This window comes from Brachionichthys hirsutus, chromosome 14 (genome assembly GCF_040956055.1).
Source record: "Brachionichthys hirsutus isolate HB-005 chromosome 14, CSIRO-AGI_Bhir_v1, whole genome shotgun sequence".
In the NCBI taxonomy this organism is placed as follows: domain Eukaryota; kingdom Metazoa; phylum Chordata; class Actinopteri; order Lophiiformes; family Brachionichthyidae; genus Brachionichthys; species Brachionichthys hirsutus.
The window spans coordinates 13084229-13101773 of record NC_090910.1 but is presented as its reverse complement, the minus strand read 5'-3'; the positions used below and the strand labels follow the sequence as shown (position 1 = coordinate 13101773).

General features: G+C 46.5%; 2 protein-coding genes across 2 annotated transcripts; both read right to left on the bottom strand.

The window, feature by feature from the left end:
- Positions 1-4476: 4476 nt before the first annotated feature.
- On the bottom strand, positions 4477-10912 carry LOC137903702 (MAP7 domain-containing protein 2-like). Its single transcript, XM_068747838.1, has 11 exons — positions 10702-10912; positions 8997-9086; positions 8737-8831; positions 8583-8656; positions 8311-8513; positions 6972-7110; positions 6560-6740; positions 6244-6348; positions 6073-6172; positions 4992-5109; positions 4477-4744 (listed from the first exon to the last, which is right to left on the bottom strand). The coding sequence occupies exons 1-11, from the start codon at positions 10910-10912 to the stop codon at positions 4477-4479; spliced, it is 1584 nt and encodes a 527-aa protein (XP_068603939.1).
- Positions 10913-13644: 2732 nt separating this feature from the next.
- Positions 13645-16945, bottom strand: eif1axb (eukaryotic translation initiation factor 1A X-linked b). Its single transcript, XM_068747882.1, has 7 exons — positions 16780-16945; positions 16239-16322; positions 15664-15767; positions 15516-15566; positions 14168-14249; positions 14005-14096; positions 13645-13772 (listed from the first exon to the last, which is right to left on the bottom strand). The coding sequence occupies exons 1-7, from the start codon at positions 16793-16795 to the stop codon at positions 13767-13769; spliced, it is 435 nt and encodes a 144-aa protein (XP_068603983.1). The 5' UTR covers positions 16796-16945; the 3' UTR covers positions 13645-13766.
- Between the last annotated feature and the right edge of the window lie 600 nt (positions 16946-17545).

Below are 17545 nucleotides of genomic sequence, written 5' to 3'. Positions count from 1 at the left end.
GCTACTGTGTGACTGTACTTGTACTGTAATACATGCTACTGTGTGACTGTACTTGTACTCTAACATTCTATCTAATAAATATATTCATCATCATCATCACAGTTGTCTCAATTAAATCATGACTGCGCCCTCATCAAATTAAATAAACATGTCAAAGTAGCCAGTAATAGTGAGAAAAAAATTTAAGTCCAAAGACATGTGAACACTACATTTTTGGTTATTTATTTCCTGATAAAACACTTAGTGGTGACTAGAAGTTCAAAGGTCAATGACTGGTAAACGTTACGACCGCACTTGTTTGTTGTCTGTTTCGCTGTTTTTACGACACACCGGAGAGCGAGCGAGCAAATCGAGTGTACGATAGTTTCTGTGGTCCCAACCACGATGTCACTGAGAGGAAATTGTGTCTTCCTACGCCGATGTTTACAGTATCATGACGCAGCATAATATACTTAGGGTAATCAAACATTACAATCAAAATCAAAAACCAGCAACTTTAAAACCACAACCATGAGCAGTAGCACAAGGTATCCATGTATATGTGAACATTAAAAACTCGTATTTACTTTACTTGTGTTTGCCCCATTTTGTATTTACATTGCAGAAATGTACCTCAAACAGTACATAAACATCAGGAAGCTGCGTCTACGATCGTAGAACCATTTGATATGATAATAATTGGTCTGTTGTTGGCCAATGGTAAGAGAAACAATGGTTACAACAGATAAAACATCCATCTCAGAACAAATTTGATCAGACAAACACAGCTAATGTCGTTTTAAAGGCCTCCTGCCAGCAGTGGTTCAAATAAAGGCCTGCGTGATGTCACTTTAGATTTCATATTACTGCCAACCTGTGCGCAATACCTGTTACTAGTTATCATGTATTGTAATCTTCTATATCAAATATTGGTGTTATTTCTTTATATTGCATTTCCTTGAAGGCAAGTTTGTCAGTAAAGATAAATAAATGTTATCACCGCATGTTAACTAGCGTTATTTAGCATAGCTAGTGCTTCAAGATAAAATGACTAATTCAGCACGACTTAGCTAGCACTAGCTAACAGCTAAACGTTCATAAAAAAAATATTTATTAAAACTAACAATCAAATCAAACAGTATCTTTCTTTTTAAGTATTGTTGCTAACGCCAGTTAGCCAGCTAGTTAGCAGCTAACACTGCGCACTTGTCTTACCTCCATCTACGATGCGCGCCAGGCTACGGTAGCTAAAGCGAGAATTAATACCCGCCCCCCGAAAAAAACAGAACGAAACAAAACACCCAGTATAAGTTAGAACAGTCGAAGAGAGACGTCTGTTTGAGAACAAGACCGAACGCCATTCGTGCTCCCTACAGCAAGCTAACTCACAAGCTAACTCACAAGCTAGCCACAAACAGGAAGTCGTTGGGAACTTCCGCCCGGTGCCGGGTTTATGCAACCAATAAATAAACAAAAACAAGCTATCAAAGTCTTACAGGTTGATGATAAGTCAGTGTAACTATAACTATAATTATAACAGGCCAATAACCTGTAAGTGGTTGCGATCAATCATCTTTTCCTCGGGTCTATGTGCATTTTGTAACACCAGCCTGCCTGATCCCAGTACTCCCAGTACTCCCAGTACCCCCAGTACGCTAGTCTGAGGCAGTTATAAAAGTAGTTTCTGTAAACTCATTACAATGATTGATCACAATCTAAATGTTTGACTCTTGACATCGATTATTTCTGCTACCGACGTTGGCAGCTAGTCTGACCTTTCAACAAACATAAAAAGCAGATAATATTTTTAAATTCCTCGTTCCCAGTACCGCAGCGTCATATTCACCATCACCCGTTCGTGTGATCTCAGGCGCATACATAATCACTAATTGATAACTATTATATAATTACCAGCAGCCAATAATCTCTTCACTGAGCTGACAATTTTTATTTTGAAAGGTAGACAGAAATTATTAATCAGGTTTGACACCAAAGATCAATGATCAATTAAAGAAGCTGTGTAAAAAATGAGTCCAGCTGCTTCCAGATCAGTTTTATTTGAGTGAGCACACAGTGAGATGTGGCCAAAAGCAGCTCTCAACTAGATATCTTCATCTTCATCATCTCAAGCATGTTTTGTGATCATCTGTTTCAGCAGCTATCCATGCACCATGGCGATAACGAGCTATTCCACGGAGCTGTAGCACAAGAGCTACGTTACAGTAGCATCAACATGAAGCGGTTTTATATAGGTGACCCTGGAACAATGTCCGGAGGAGTTATGCAACATCAACGAGAGGAAGAGTTCTGCACTGACACATTAACAGACTTCTTTACATATAAAACCTCAGCAGAGCTTTTTATAGAACAAGGTTTACTAGAACTTTCCTCGGAACCACAGCATGGTGCAGCAGAATGCTGATATGAATGCAGAACAGGCGTCCTGTTTCTGCATTGAACACTCAACCAGCACAGAACTGAATACCTGCATCGGTGTAGAATAATAATAATAATAATAATAATAATATCCATCCTTCCTGGTCCATGCAGTGACTCTCAAGGCTGCCCCCTGAACAGAAACGTCACCACTGTGTGGACAGAAGCTGCTGACTCAGAGGTTTAAGGCTTCGCAGGTGACCAGCTAGTGGACGTGCTGTCACACCAGTCTAAACTGGTTCAGTGAGCTCTGGTTGAGATGCTGTAAGAATAGTGAAACATATAGCAGCGAGCACAAAGACATTCAGACCAGAGGAGAGCAGAGTGGAGCTGCTGCTCCTCTACACAGACCCCCGGAACTGGGGAACGCACCCGCAAAGGAGCTGTGGAGGAGGTGATTGGGGAGCGCATGATTTGGGCTTCTCTACTGGGATTGCTGCCCCTGTGACCTGACCCGAATAAGAACCTAGAATGGAAATGGGTGGGTGGAATATTTCTTCTGGCTTCCTCACTGTAAATTGTTGAACCTCCTAAGAATGAAGCGAAGCTACAGGCCGAGCATCACAACAGCAGGTTGGAATATCTTCTGTTTGACTGGACATCTGCAGCAGACCGGATTTAATGGGAGCAGGAGCCCAAGGAACTGGAACCACCAAAGAGTGTGATGAACTACGGCAGGAAGTCGTTTCTCAGCATTCGGGGAATCCTACAGGTGCAGCTACTACTGGTATATTCCCAGTTTAAGAGTGATGATGAACACAGCACAATGATGACGTCTTCATCAGGAGACCATGAACTAATGTCAGTGTGACCAACTTCACTGTAAAGACTGGGACTAGATTGTCTAATGCTGAGATGTTTGGAACAGCCCAGGCTCAAACTAAACTTCACTCGAATTCAGAGGAGAAATCTCAAAGAACGTGGATATATATGGTATACACACACATATATATATATATATATATATATATATATACTAGCCCAGCCCAGAACGTGTCCAGACGCTTTGCTGTGATGCATTTGACGGTTTGCCGTCGCCTCTGATGACGACGACTGGCGTGATGAAGGGTTGTGCTGCTCCTGGAAACGCCCTAAGGGAGACAAAGAGCAACTGAATCTTGAAGATGAGTTGCCATGAACCAATCCATATTGATTACTATCATCAGTGTGCTTTAGGAATTTAACCCAGCTGACTATGGCCGAGAGGAGGAATACACCTCGGATGCGTCGCCAGCACACACTCCTTCACTCAGGTCAGTTTGAGTTAAATGCACGTTGCTACGGACGCACCAATGCATATGCACTCCCAACGATCCAATCAGATGAGGCGATAGAGAAGCATTGCATCGTAGTTCATCGCTAACAATCAAAACAAGGAAGGTCCCATGTATGCCAATTGACTTTGATTGATCACATTCTGATCAGCTATAGCATGATGACCCCTGACACTGATTATCTCTTTATCATAGCACCAGTTAGTGGAGGGTAAATTCGGCAGCAAAGTAGATGTCACAAGCAGGAAAAATGGGTGAACATCAACATTTGAGAACGTTTGACAAGGGCCAGATTATGATGTCTACAGAGTTGGGTCAGAACATCTCCAGAACTGCAGCTCTGCACGTCACGTCACACAGGACAGCAGATCATGATGTCTATAGAGTGGTCTGAAGATGTTTCATAGAGCTTTAGGGGCAGCCAGATGGTTAATACCGTAACTGCAGTAATCCATCCTACTACTACTACTGTACTGTCAGCAGGATAAATGGTTTAGGAATGGTGTGAGGAACACAAGATTCCTAGATCTCAATCCGACTGAGCAAAGAGATCTGATCGATACAGGACTTAAAGGGTGTGCTGCTCACATCTCGGGGGCAGATGCCACAGCACACCTTCAGAGGTCTAGTGAAGCTCACGCCTCAGCAGGTCAAGGCTGTTTTGGCAGCGAGAGCACCTACCGGTGCATAATATTAGGCAGGTGGTCATAATGTTATGGCTGATCAGTGTCTGACCACCATCACAAAGCGAGCCATACCAACCATGTCCAGTAAGGAGTCTTCCTGTCTACTGGACATCCAGTTTACTTGGACCGATGCTGTGGATGAACTGGGAAGATCCAGAGGCAGCATCGCAGGCTTCAATCAGTAGGTTCTTGTTGAGGTCTCCAACCCCGTTACCCGCTTGTGTCTCTGCACCCGGTCCTTGTAGGTGGATGCTGACGTCCATCATGTGGTCCAAAGGACAGCTGTCAGACCCTTCCATGATTGGTGAAAACTCTTGAGCGCTGGCATGCTCGTCCCTGGATACTGGACTGATGGAGACAGATGGAGAACTTGAAGACACAACAATGACAGAGACAGAAGATTCAATTCAACATAAGACCTCAGTGTGATGTTATTTAATTCAATTATTACCTCAGGCTTAATTAATGACACTATTTTAATAGATGACAATGAAAGCTGCACCAGTTTCACTAGTAAAAGAGACTGATGAAAACTAGTTTCATCAAATAAACAGAGTGCTAAGGCTATGCTACTGGTGATGCTATGCTAATGCCTGAAGACACCTGAGACTCTCACCTGACATCCATGGACTGGACTCCGTCAGACAGCTCATCCACACAGCGCTTCTCCAGAGGTCCCAGCATGATTACAGGGACATCGTCCTCAGATGGGACAGCAGTCTCTGTCCTCATATCTGCCAACACACATGATCAATGAGATTCATTAACAAACATTAGACAAGAGCTGATACAAGAACAGCCTGCTTGAGTGAGGCTTGGGTTGAAGGTTTGAAGTTCAAGTAAAAACATTAAACTAAAACACTCAGATTTGATTTTATAACATTTTAATATCGTGACCTACTACTGTACTTTGGGCTTGTCCCGTCAGGGGTGACCTCCCTCAAATCAAACATTTTAATCTATTGATGTGGAACAATAATCATCAATCATTATACTGGAAGTGAAACTTTATTCTCTCAATATTTGGTTGTTCTCCAGAACATTCATAGACCTGTAATTCACTGATCAATGACACTGCAGAGTTGTAGTTGTTGCTTTGAACCATTAGGGGGTGCTGTTTGATAGCTGTCAAACAATGTCGCTGATCCTGAATCAGACACATTTAATAATAATGGTGACATCACGCAGAGTACAGGAGACTAAGCCGTTCAAAACATTCTTTCAGTCACAGCATCCTGAAAGTAGCGTAAAGCTAAACGGGCTGCAGGTAAAAAGCTGCGCTTTGAACCACAAAGACAATAACAGCAAAGACCTGGCAAGGAAGCTGACCGCAGATGATATCACCTTGTTGTCGAACAACATCTCCCAGAAGCTTCGAGATCTGACACCTTGCCTGGGAGATATTGAACTACTGTGTAGTTCTGTCGGTCCACTGTAAAAGCTGTTCTATGGGAGAGGACTACAAGCATGGACACAACGACATCAGATACGACAGCGGCCTGCCCGCGGGTCATAGCGACTTAGATTTGAATATCATAGATTCTGTTTGACGTTCAAAATCTCAATACGAAATGTCAAAATGGCTGCGCAGCCTCTTCCTGTTTGAATGACCAACCGGGATGATCCACGGCCTCTCCAGAGCCAATAACATCCACGGAGTGTCCGGTCATGTGCTCACAGGTCAGAAGGTGTTTAACCTGTGGGCTGGGGTCGTATAAAATCAGTAAAGTCACCTGCAGCGTCAGACAGAGGCTCCATGTCGCTCCTCCTGGTTCTCTTCATGATCTCCTCGATTCTCTGAGAAAACAGACTCCAGGTAAGTTTCACTCCAACCGAAGGTTTCCGTTCTTCATGGAGGTGCGTGATACCTTCTTCCTCTGCAGTCTTTCCTGCTCCTCTTGGATGTGCAGCAGTTCTCGCTCCTGCCTCTTCGTCTCTGCCTCCTTTTGGGCTCGCATGAATGCCTCCTCCCTCTAAAACGTGACCATCACCATCATCAAGTTATGAACTTACCGCAGAAACCACACACCTAAACCAAAGACAGCCTCTGTCCTCTGAATGTTAGCTTTGTTAGCAACAGCTCATTGATTCTGTCTTTCAATTATGATTATTAGCTTATTATCACCTATATTATAGATCACAAATCTCCATTTCAATAACATAATGTGAGTAATAAAAGCTGACCTCTCTGTCCAGCTGCTCCTGCATGTCTTTCCATCTCTGCTCTTTCTGTCGTCTCTCCTCTTCCTCCGTAATCCTCCTCTCCTCCTCCCTCCTCCCTCTCTCCTCCTCTGCCTGCTGGGCAGCTCTTTCCTGCCTCTCTCTTGCCTCCTGATGCCTCCTCTGTTCCTCCTCGGCCCTCAGCCTGGAGGAACATGACAGGTTTAGACTCTGCAGGCCACCTTACAGACAGGGATATTCCGCTTCCTTATTTCATTTATTGATTGATCTGACAAATTAATCAATTTATTGTTTGTTCCAAAATCACAGGCTGTAAATAAAAGTCCTTGCTTTCATCTCCCAGATTTGAATCTTCTCTGCTGTCATCCTTAGGAATTTAAGATAATTGATAATCAATAATGATCAGTTCTCACACCTGTCCTCCTCCTGTCGTTGTCTCTCCTCCATCTCTTTCTGTATTCTCGCCAAACGTCGTCTCTCTGACAGCAGTCTGGACGCCTCTTCAGCATCTGTTGTCCCACCAACACTCCTGGATACGGCGTTCCCTGGAGACTCTGTTGGACACAAAGGAATGATCGAGTTCTCCTAAGCCTGACCCAACTGCAGTTTCTGATTGATCGGACCTCCTGAACACGATCACCATCATCAGATCAGCTGGAGTTCAAACACTGAACCACCCTTCATAGATCGTCATGACTTCAGCAGTACATTCACAGTGGTTTTCCTGTTCAGGTATATTATGTATGCATAAATTTAGCGTGGTCAAAAGTGATTGCTATCCATCCATCCATCCATCCATCCTCTAGCGCTTATCCAGGGCCGGGAATAGGAAGCAACAGTCTCAGCAAGGACGTCCAGACTTCCCTCTACCCAGACACCTCGTTCAGCTCCTCCGGGGTAATCCCAAGGTGTTACCAGGCCAGCCGAGAGACATAGTCTCTCCAGCGTGTCCCAGGTCTTCCCCGAGGCCTCCTCCCCAGGGAGGCGTTCGGGAGGCATCCGTAACAGATGCCTGAGCCACCTCAGCTGACAACTCTGGATGTGGAAGATCCTCCCTGGTGACTGAGCTCCTCACCCCGTCTCTAAGGGGGCACCCAGCCACCCTGCAGAGGAAACTAATTTGGACCACTTGTATCCAGGATCTTGTCCTTTCAGGCCCAAGAGCTAGTCTTTGTGTCCGGGAATCGGGTCTACGAGCCCTCCGCTGTCCACTTTGCACCTGTCCCCTGCGGTTCTCTCAGCGGGTGGCGAGTCCACCCCGAGGTTGGGCCCATTTCGTCCTTTCAGGCAGAGCCTAGACCCTAGACCTGGCTCCTGGGTGAGGCCACAGTCTGTGATTTATTAATACTCAAAGTCTTTTAAACTGCTCTTAGTCTGGCCCGTCACCCAGGACCTGCTCGCCTTGGGAGCCCCCGATCCTCCGGGCATTCAAACTCCCCCACAAGGAAAAGGTGGCAGTTCACGGCTCATTGGCGAGTACACCTGGGTGTGGTAGAAGGCAGCAATGATAGACAGCTGCCACCAGACTCCTAGGGTGGCCATTCTAGAGCCTACTGCAGTCACCTGGTGAGATCTGCATCAGCTAAACCAGAAATATTCCAGAACTGGAGGCAATTCTGTGAAGAATGGCGTAGGGTTCCTCAGGTTCCTCAGGAACCCTATCAGAAACTGGGGTTATTGCTAATAAAGGTAGAACAGGCTGCTGGTTAAGGGCTGGACTAGTTTGGGTTAGTCGCTGCATAGGAATGCTTTACCTGCAGGCAGTTCCTTGCTGGTGGATTTGTGGAACTTCCTCTCTGACATTTCAGCTTTGCTGGTTTTTCTCTCCAGGGTATTGTGACCTTTGACCTCAGTATGACCCCTGTCATCGGGTGTTGTAACTCTCTGGTGGAGGGGGGGGGCGGGGTACTGGCTGGAAGAGCAGGGTGACTGGGCTCGACTCTTGTTTGAGGTCACCCTGAAAGCAACACAAACACACCAGGTGAGCTGAACAGGCATCTGGACGAGGTGCTTGAGGGTCTCCTACCACTTTGGTGAGATGGGGGCCTTCCTGCTGGTCCTGAAGGAAGAGCTGCGGACAGGTGCGTTTGGAGAATCACCCTGTAAGACACAAATGTCAAACATACCTCGATGGCACGGCTCTGGGACAAATCTGCTGTGTGTGCGTTCTTGGTTCTGACGTGTGGAGTTCTGGTTCTTGGCGTGTCTTCAGGGAGTCCAGCAATGCTCCTCCTGTTGGAGGAACTTCTAAATGGTCGGTGATTGTTGGGTGAAGCTGTTTTATTGGACAGAAAAGCAGAAGAAGAAACCGGCAGGTGGCCAGTTAAAAGGCTTACAGACACACCCTATTGGCCAATGACAGTGACCCCTGCCCTGATGGTGACCTTCACATGAAATATGCAGATTAGCTGGAAGACTATGGGCGTTACTGCAAACTCACCTGTCTCTGGTGCATGGAGGGAAGTTGAAGAGTTGGACAGCTGTTTGTTGATTGGTGGATACATCATGGGTGGACAAAGGAAGACAGCAACTAGAAAGTGAAACAAAATCAATGAGGATAAGTTCAGGACTACATTTTATACTGAAAGTAATCTGCTGATCGATTGGCCCGAAGGCTGCAGAATTGATTCTGCTTAGTGATGTCGGAACAACCCGCTTCATCATGGCATGAGGATGATAGAGAGGACAGACACTAATCAATCAGTGTAAATCAGTGACTGATCAGCACTTCGGATCCTTTGTGTCTCCATGTTGGGTGTCGTCTGGCCCGCGGCCCGTTCAAGGCAGAACTGGCGCGCCTTCTTCCAGCCCCATTCCTTTGATGGACGTCACATGACGCTATTGCACAGAGAGCGTTAACTCAGTCGTGATATTGACGACGCTGCACGGTCTACCAGAACAGAGAGACCAAAGACCCCAGAGACAAAGCTGTCACTCAAAGAGACGATGATGTCAGAAGACGCAGTCTCCATGACGACTGTTCTGGGATGGTCTGACTCCTGCTTTACTGGATAAGGAACCAGGACCACCCCGAGTACTGGAGCTAGTTACTGAGATGAGCTAGTTACTGAGATGAGCTAGTTACTGAGATGAGCTAGTAATGTATGCGTTAGTTACTGAGATGAGCTAGTTACTGAGATGAGCTAGTAATGAATGCGTTAGTTACTGAGATGAGCTAGTTACTGAGATGAGTTAGTTACTGAGATGAGCTAGTAATGAATGTGTTATTTACTGAGATGAGCTAGTAATGAATGAGTTAGTTACTGAGATGAGCTAGTAATGATTGAGTTAGTTACTGAGATGAGCTAGTAATGAATGAGTTAGTTACTGAGATGAGCTAGTAATGAATGCGTTAGTTACCGAGATGAGCTAGTTACTGAGATGAGCTAGTTACCGAGATGAGCTAGTAATGAATGAGCTAGTTACTGAGATGAGCTAGTAATGAATGAGTTAGTTACTGAGATGAGCTAGTTACTGAGATGAGCTAGTAATGAATGTGTTATTTACTGAGATGAGCTAGTAATGAATGAGTTAGTTACTGAGATGAGCTAGTAATGATTGAGTTAGTTACTGAGATGAGCTAGTAATGAATGAGTTAGTTACTGAGATGAGCTAGTAATGAATGCGTTAGTTACCGAGATGAGCTAGTTACTGAGATGAGCTAGTTACCGAGATGAGCTAGTAATGAATGAGCTAGTTACTGAGATGAGCTAGTAATGAATGAGTTAGTTACTGAGATGAGCTAGTTACTGAGATGAGCTAGTAATGAATGAGTTAGTTACTGAGATGAGTTAGTTACTGAGACGAGCTAGTTACTGAGATGAGTTAGTTACTGAGATGAGCTAGTAATGAATGCGTTAGTTACTGAGATGAGCTAGTAATGAATGCGTTAGTTACTGAGATGAGCTAGTAATGAATGAGTTAGTTACTGAGCTGAACTAGTAATGGATGAGTTAGTTACTGAGGTACGACGAGCTACGTTGACTCACTCTAACATAGCTGCCATTTTCACTCAGTCTTCTCTCCATCCTCCACGCCCTGCAGTCTTTCCATCCTTCCTTTACTCGCTCTCTTTGCCCTTGTTTCAGTGCTCTCCTTCTCTGCATTGTCATCCCTCTCTTCCTTTACCTCCCCACTCCTCTTACCGTCTCCGTCAGGCGGTCCTCCCCATGTCCAGCGCTTAGGCCTGTTGTCCCCTGCAGCTCGTCCTCGTCTGCTGGTACCTTCTGTCCTCCGGTGGACCAGAGCCTCCAGCCTCTCCTGCTCGTTGCGTTCAGACACAGGGAAGAACAGACACTCTCTCACTGAGCCATCGCTACGACGACGGACGCCTGGCGATGAGCTCTGCTGTGCCATAGTTACCGCATCCAAGGAGAGAGAGGAGCCACGCCCGTATGTTTGCTGGCTGCTGCTGGAAACAGCCCCTCCCCCACCCTCGCTCCCTCTACTTCCCTCCTTCCCTCTCTTGCTTTCTCTCTACCTTGATACACCATCTTCCTCTCTTTTCAGCAACCCTCCCCCACCCTGTAAGAACAGTGTCATCAACCCATTGAACAAACAGCACGACTGGGTGGACTGGGATGCATACCGGTGACATTTTGTTTTGTTTTCTTTCTTCTTCTAGAGCCTTTGTTTGTGAATATAGTTCAAAATACTCTAAACACTAAATAAAAAATATCACTCTAAATAAACAATTGTACTATTATACTTAATTATCAGGCCGTTGCATCACTCCTCCAGAACAGGACAGATAAATGTCCATGGAAACGTCCCAAATTTGCCACATACATTCTCACACACATGCCGGTTGAAAAGGCAATGACACCCAGGCTGCATTTTTTACACTGTTGCTATGGCGATGGCAACCCCTCCTATGGGGAGGGGTCCGACGCCAACTTTGTCGGACAGCCACGAAATTCGGTACAGACATGCGTCATGTAAGGGCAAAAAAAAAAGTATTGTGGCCACGCCCCCAGACACACAGGAAGGCGGCCATATTGGATTGAAACTTAAAAACTCCTGACGGCAGATGGCCATAAAATCCAAATAACGATTTGACTAAACTGTGAGCTACTCATGCAGCTCAAATCTAAACACTTGTGAAGCACTCAGGACAAAAGCGGCGTGCGTCGGCGGGTCAGCTCAACGGCCTGTCGGCCGGCGAGGGCCTACAACGCCGCTTGCGGCTTTAATTTGATTTATTACTTGAATGTTCACGATATGCTACAGAAGTGTTCTGTTTAAGAGTTAAATGTTTAAAAAAGATGGTAAAATAAAAAATAAGGGACCCCCTGGATCCGTTTCTTCACTCGTCTTTCATTTTGTTTTTCATGGATTATAAATATATCGGATCGGAACTCGGACTCCAAACAACCCGATCGGGACATCCCTAGTAATAATAGACAAAAAGGAAGTCACATTTAAATAATGTAAAAATCAAAAAATCAATTGCATTACTATGTAAAGCGCAGACTCTATTCTGTTCCAAAGGCCCATAAAAATATTAGTCACTTACATGAGCTACTGTCTCAAGGTCTGGGGAAATGCATTTATGACTCATAGAAAACTAATCTTATTCATGCAAAAGAAAGACATGTACGAATTATAAGTAAAAATACTATACAGAACCAACGAACTTTTCATCCAATTAAATAGTCAAGTTTAATGATATTGTAGATTAAAATGCAATACAAATAATGTACAAAGTAAAAAATGTCCAGAAGTTGTTCAAAATGGACAGTATATATGACTTGAGTGACTGTTCATATAAAATTTAAGCACGTATTTTTCTGTCAATGTGCTTTAAAAACTGTACAAGAAATTTGCAACCAGGAAATATTCTTTGGAATAGTTAGTGATTTTCTAAGATTTCAACTTTGTAGAAATTATGACTGTCTGGGCTGCGATGATGAATCTACCTACCAGGAATTAGCCAGAGCCAGCCCAGGACTGCGGCATTCAGGAAGCCCAGTTCAGTTTGGTGTGATCCTGCAGACAACCCTCGGTTCACTAATATCCACGCGGTGTGTTCCTGGCGAATCTGGTGGTGCAAGGCGACATTAACACCACTGCCTGTTCCAGGTATACGCTGGTGATGTCAGAGTAAACATGGCTGCAGCAAAGATACATGACATATCACTGATGAATACTTTAAATACTTACATCTCAACCTACTTTCACCGCACATTAGCAGCGTGTGTTCACCAGGACCCCGCACGCTTTCCTCTGACCCACTCCCAAATCTAACCAGCTGGCCTCTGAAACGTTCCTCCAGGCTGGTGTTAGACATTTGAGTTATGCAGCACGCACACATCGCTACACACTTTGTAATAATCACACACATAGATTAATCACATAGGGTTAACTAATACACGATGTGAATAAGTCAGGGCCCTACTGGCCCATCCCAGGAGGGTGTTTTCATGCCCACTAAAGATCACTGCCGTAGAACATTCGGGACTCTTCTACAGAGTCCCCCCCCCCCCCCCGCGTCTGGAGGAGAGTCCAGCGCTGTGTTTCCTTACCAGCTTTGTCATCACTGAATACCTTCAGTAAACTTGATTCGTCCTATAATCCTGACTCATTATTGAATAAACACCTCCAACACGAGATATAATAAAAGACCCGAGGAAACAGGAGAAAGCTAACACTAGCACACACCGTGATTGAAAACCAGCCTTTAGACAATTTACATTTGATAACAGCAGCAACAGGCCTGATCTTCGGTTCCTAAACCCAAACTGCTGGACCCCCCGGGACCACTGGGGAGAGTCTGCTGTAGAACTTCATCTTCAGGCGTTCGTTGGCTCGCAGGCTGCTCAGGAGCCAAGACCGTTACCGTTGGCTCATGGGTTCATTGGTGGATCCTGATATTCCGTGTGAAATTGCTTATTCAGTTATGGATCAGCGTGCAGAGGAAACGCCCCGAGGTCAGGGTCAGTGTCACCGCCATGCTCATCATCGGCCCCCCGGAAAACGGGACGCATCATCTCAAGGGCTTATTCCTCTTAATAAATAAATGTATAACGTGAAGCAGCAGCATTCATGGCAACATCAGGAACTTGTTCAAAAAAAAAAGGTCAATCATATTGGTTGTCAATAATCTGTATTGAATGGGTACAGGCGTATCTCAAGGAATAAACATTGTTGATGCTCAAAATGTCCCAAATGGAGCGTCTCTAAAATCCTTCCGTCTCCCCGCGGCAGCTCTTTAGATCTGTGTGGAAACAAGACATCACTGGTCACCTCCGGGGTGGGGGGGGGGGGCACGCCGACGCTTCCATCACCTCATTGATCCCTCCCTCTCAACAAATCATGTGACTCAGTGACCAACGGGAGGACAAGAAGACATTTGGGGGAAAATTGACCACGTTTTTGTTCCAGTTTTCCAATCGGCGACTTCAAAGCCACTGAAGAAGCAGAACTATTGATCCACGCCATGAACTTACATCATCAATGTCCTCGTCATCATCACCGATGTCGTCAAACTGGATGTCGTCGTCATCTCCAGGGCCGAAGGAGTCCGTCTCGTTGATTTTAGCTGAGGAAGGAAGCATCAGTGAGTAGAACTCGTGCCCCTGAGCGGTCGCCATGCCGACCCGGCGGACTCACCGTGCTCTGGCAGCTCGCCGTAGGCCTTCAGGCTGCGAGCCTCGTCTGCGTTGTACTTGAGGATGACGTCGGCTTTGTTGTCCTGGGAGACAGAGAGGCAGCGTTCAAGCAGCATCAGCACGAGCTCCTCATTTATAGCCCCCACCCAAAGAAACACGCCATAGACTATGATACAGGTGGGCGGGACTTCCTGTTGTGTCGCTGCCTCCTCATTGGTGGTGGGGCTGGGGCTGGATGTTCTCCCCCCAGCTCCGGGCACTCGGCCACCAGCCTTCTGACACGCCTCGATTTCCCGCTCCGGTGGAGCCGAGGTCAACGAGGTGCTTGTGTCGGCCACGCCACAATGTCAGGGCGAAGAGGTGCGATGGTCACCTGGGTGGGAAACCGGACCCTCAAGGCCCAGGTCGGGGGAGGACAGCCTTGGTGGCTCGCCGCTGACGGGCCTGCCGGCGCCCTTTCAGAACCCCAGGACGTGGTCGTGGCTCCACCTCCAGCCTCCTGACGAGATGTTTAGGAGGCCTAGGCATCCCCTCACCGCTGGTGGAGGTTACCAGGACACTGGAATCTTCCACAGGTCAGACCAGCTGATGTTTCTGTTGACAACTCCCCCCCCCAGTTGCCCGGCTTCCTTGATGTCCCTTGATGTTATAGCGTTCCTGCTCGACCATCTCCTTCCTCTCCTTGCGGCTGGCTTTGGACCACAACCTAGTCCTGCTCATCCTGCCTGGACTCTGACTTTGCTTTTCCCACATGAACCTTCTGTAGAGCGTGAACTGGCAGAACCAGACCTCGTAGCTTCCTTACCAGGCCATGCAGGAGCGGTTCCAGGACAGCCCCCCCCCCCGCAGGATACTGCCTCCCTTGGCTTTTGATGGGTTGCTCAGACAAGAGGGGAAACGTCTCCCCGACAACAACAAATGATGTTATTCTGCCAGGCTACGGGATTGATCTTCATCCTGGCCCACAACAACAGCTCGTTGAACCTTCTCAGAATCCCCATGGGGGGTCGAGCTGGTCCTCATTCAATGGAGGCAACCCCGTCGCTGAGCGAGGACCGGCTGGACTGCGTGGTCTTCATCGCTGGTCTAACTCTTTCTGGGTGAATCAGGCGAGGACACATTTAAGTTTTCATCTCAATGGTGTTCTTCACAGAAATGGAAACTGTCCACTGGATGTCATCGACCAAGCGTGCGGAGACAGGTGCGGAGACAGGTGCGGAGACAGGTGCGGTACGATCGGCTCACGGAGGGACAAACATCCAATGACGCGCAGTCAACGGGACTCAACATTTCATCTACTCTGACGTCACTCACTTCTGTCCCAACAGGACCTCACCCAAGCCTCTCACCTGGTAATCTCTCAGGCCCACCAGGATGATGTCCGACGTGTTAATCCACACCTGGAGGAGAACACAGGACAGATTTGTGACCGCTCACCTATTTACCGACTGACCAGCTAAAGCCAACGGGGAGGCGGAGCCTCCGGGACTTCCCTACCTTTTTCCGGAGTTTTCCTCTGATATGACAGAGTCTTTTGGTTCCATCAAAGCACATGGCCTCCAGACGGCCATTCCCCAACATCTTAATCACCTGAGCATATTCTGGAAGAGAGCAGAGGAGAACAAAGCCAGCGGGTCATCAGCGCCCACTCTCTGGGACCACTGAGCAGCTGATGGAGCAGGTAGATCGCTACCGCCAACCTCGCAGGTGTGCAACTGGTCTGAATGGAAACATCCCAGAGGGGGTGTGCATGAAGCACCTGTGTCTTCGCTGCTCGGTTGCTAGGTGACATCTGAGGACTTTGAGCTGCTCTGACCTCATTGTGGAGCCACTAGGAAAGGACAACAAAGGCTTTCTACTCTACTTTAAAGGTTTTAAATCAGCCTTCAAAGAATCTAGAGAGCTCAAACTGCTTTTTGACTTCTCCATCAGCATCAATCATTGATCATCTTAAAGTCATTCACTTGAAAACAGAGGCTTACCTGCACCCAATCACAACAAACAAATGGATTCGGATTGTTTACAGGGAGTCAGAAAACACCTGCCGGAACCAGGTAAGACCCAGAACTCACCCTGGCCGTCCTCTTTGAACACCAGCTCTCGCTTCTCAGATTCGTTCTCATTCTTTCCACGTCGCCGATTTTTTCCTCCTTTACCTGTAAACAGAAACAGTAGTTGATGACGTGTGGTAAACCTGCTGTTAATGAACACCTGGCGACAGAGGACTAGAACGATAAAACCGCTCCCGTTGGGGCACTAATGTAAACATATCGTTTGATGACGCTCATTTAGATCCTCAGGAGATCGTTAAGACAGACAAAGTGGTGATATGACGTCATTACTCGTTAATTCCGAATAATAAATCGAGGACGTTGTGGCAAGGCCGGGGCGTTAGCGGGTTAGCTTTATTAGCTGGCCAAGTGAGCCAGCTAGCTGGCTAGCAGGCCGTCACCATTAGCACGCATGAGCTAACTGAACCATCCTGTTTAGTGACCAATTAACACAGGTAGGTTAGCATCTGTGTCGCAATGTTGCTAACTAGCGTTAGCCGCTGCGGTCGCGTTTTCACGGCGGGCTCGACAGCTAACAGAAACAAACGTCAAAGCCTCGTACCTTTATTCTTGGGCATATTCTTTCACGCGCGAGTCACGTTAATTCCGGTGTGTAATAACGAGTCGTTATTAACGACGCACGGCTCAACGACAGCTGCTTACGGGCTACGGCACGCGAACACGGGTTAGCCGGCCTGTGCCTGAAGGGAAGCTCGTCACCGCTGCTTTGCGCATGCGTCTTCAAATATTCAAAACGACGTAGCTTTATTGGAACAGCGATTGTTACAGAACCGCAAACAATGAACGCAGGCTGCTGACGTCATTGCAGGCGTCGCGTAGTGACTTTATTAATATTAACCAGCTGGTTGGAGTTAAAGAAGCAATCTCTGAGGAGTGGAGGATTAGAACACCATCTATCAGCAAGCCACACCTGGGTGCAGCTCACCTGAGTGGGGGGGCACGACCCTTCACCTCATGAATGCTAACGACTCCCGAGGATTCTCATTGTTCTTGTGGTTTTTCTGCTCCAACGGGAGAAGCACACTTTCCCATGTTCCCACATTATCATGGAGGGTTTGGCTCATTATCCACCCGCAAACATCCAGCCAATCCTGCGTAGTTTGAGGAGCTCTGTAATCAAGAAATCTCTCTTACCTGACGTCACAGTACGAAAATATGTGTTGCATGCAATGAATTTAGTTTAAAGAAAGAGTCAGGAATAACGTTTAAGTTAAACGAAGTGAGTAAAAACAACCAACATTTCTGTTCAGCAAGGGATTTTTTATTGAACCTTTATTGAACCAGTTAAATTCATTGAGAATGAATTA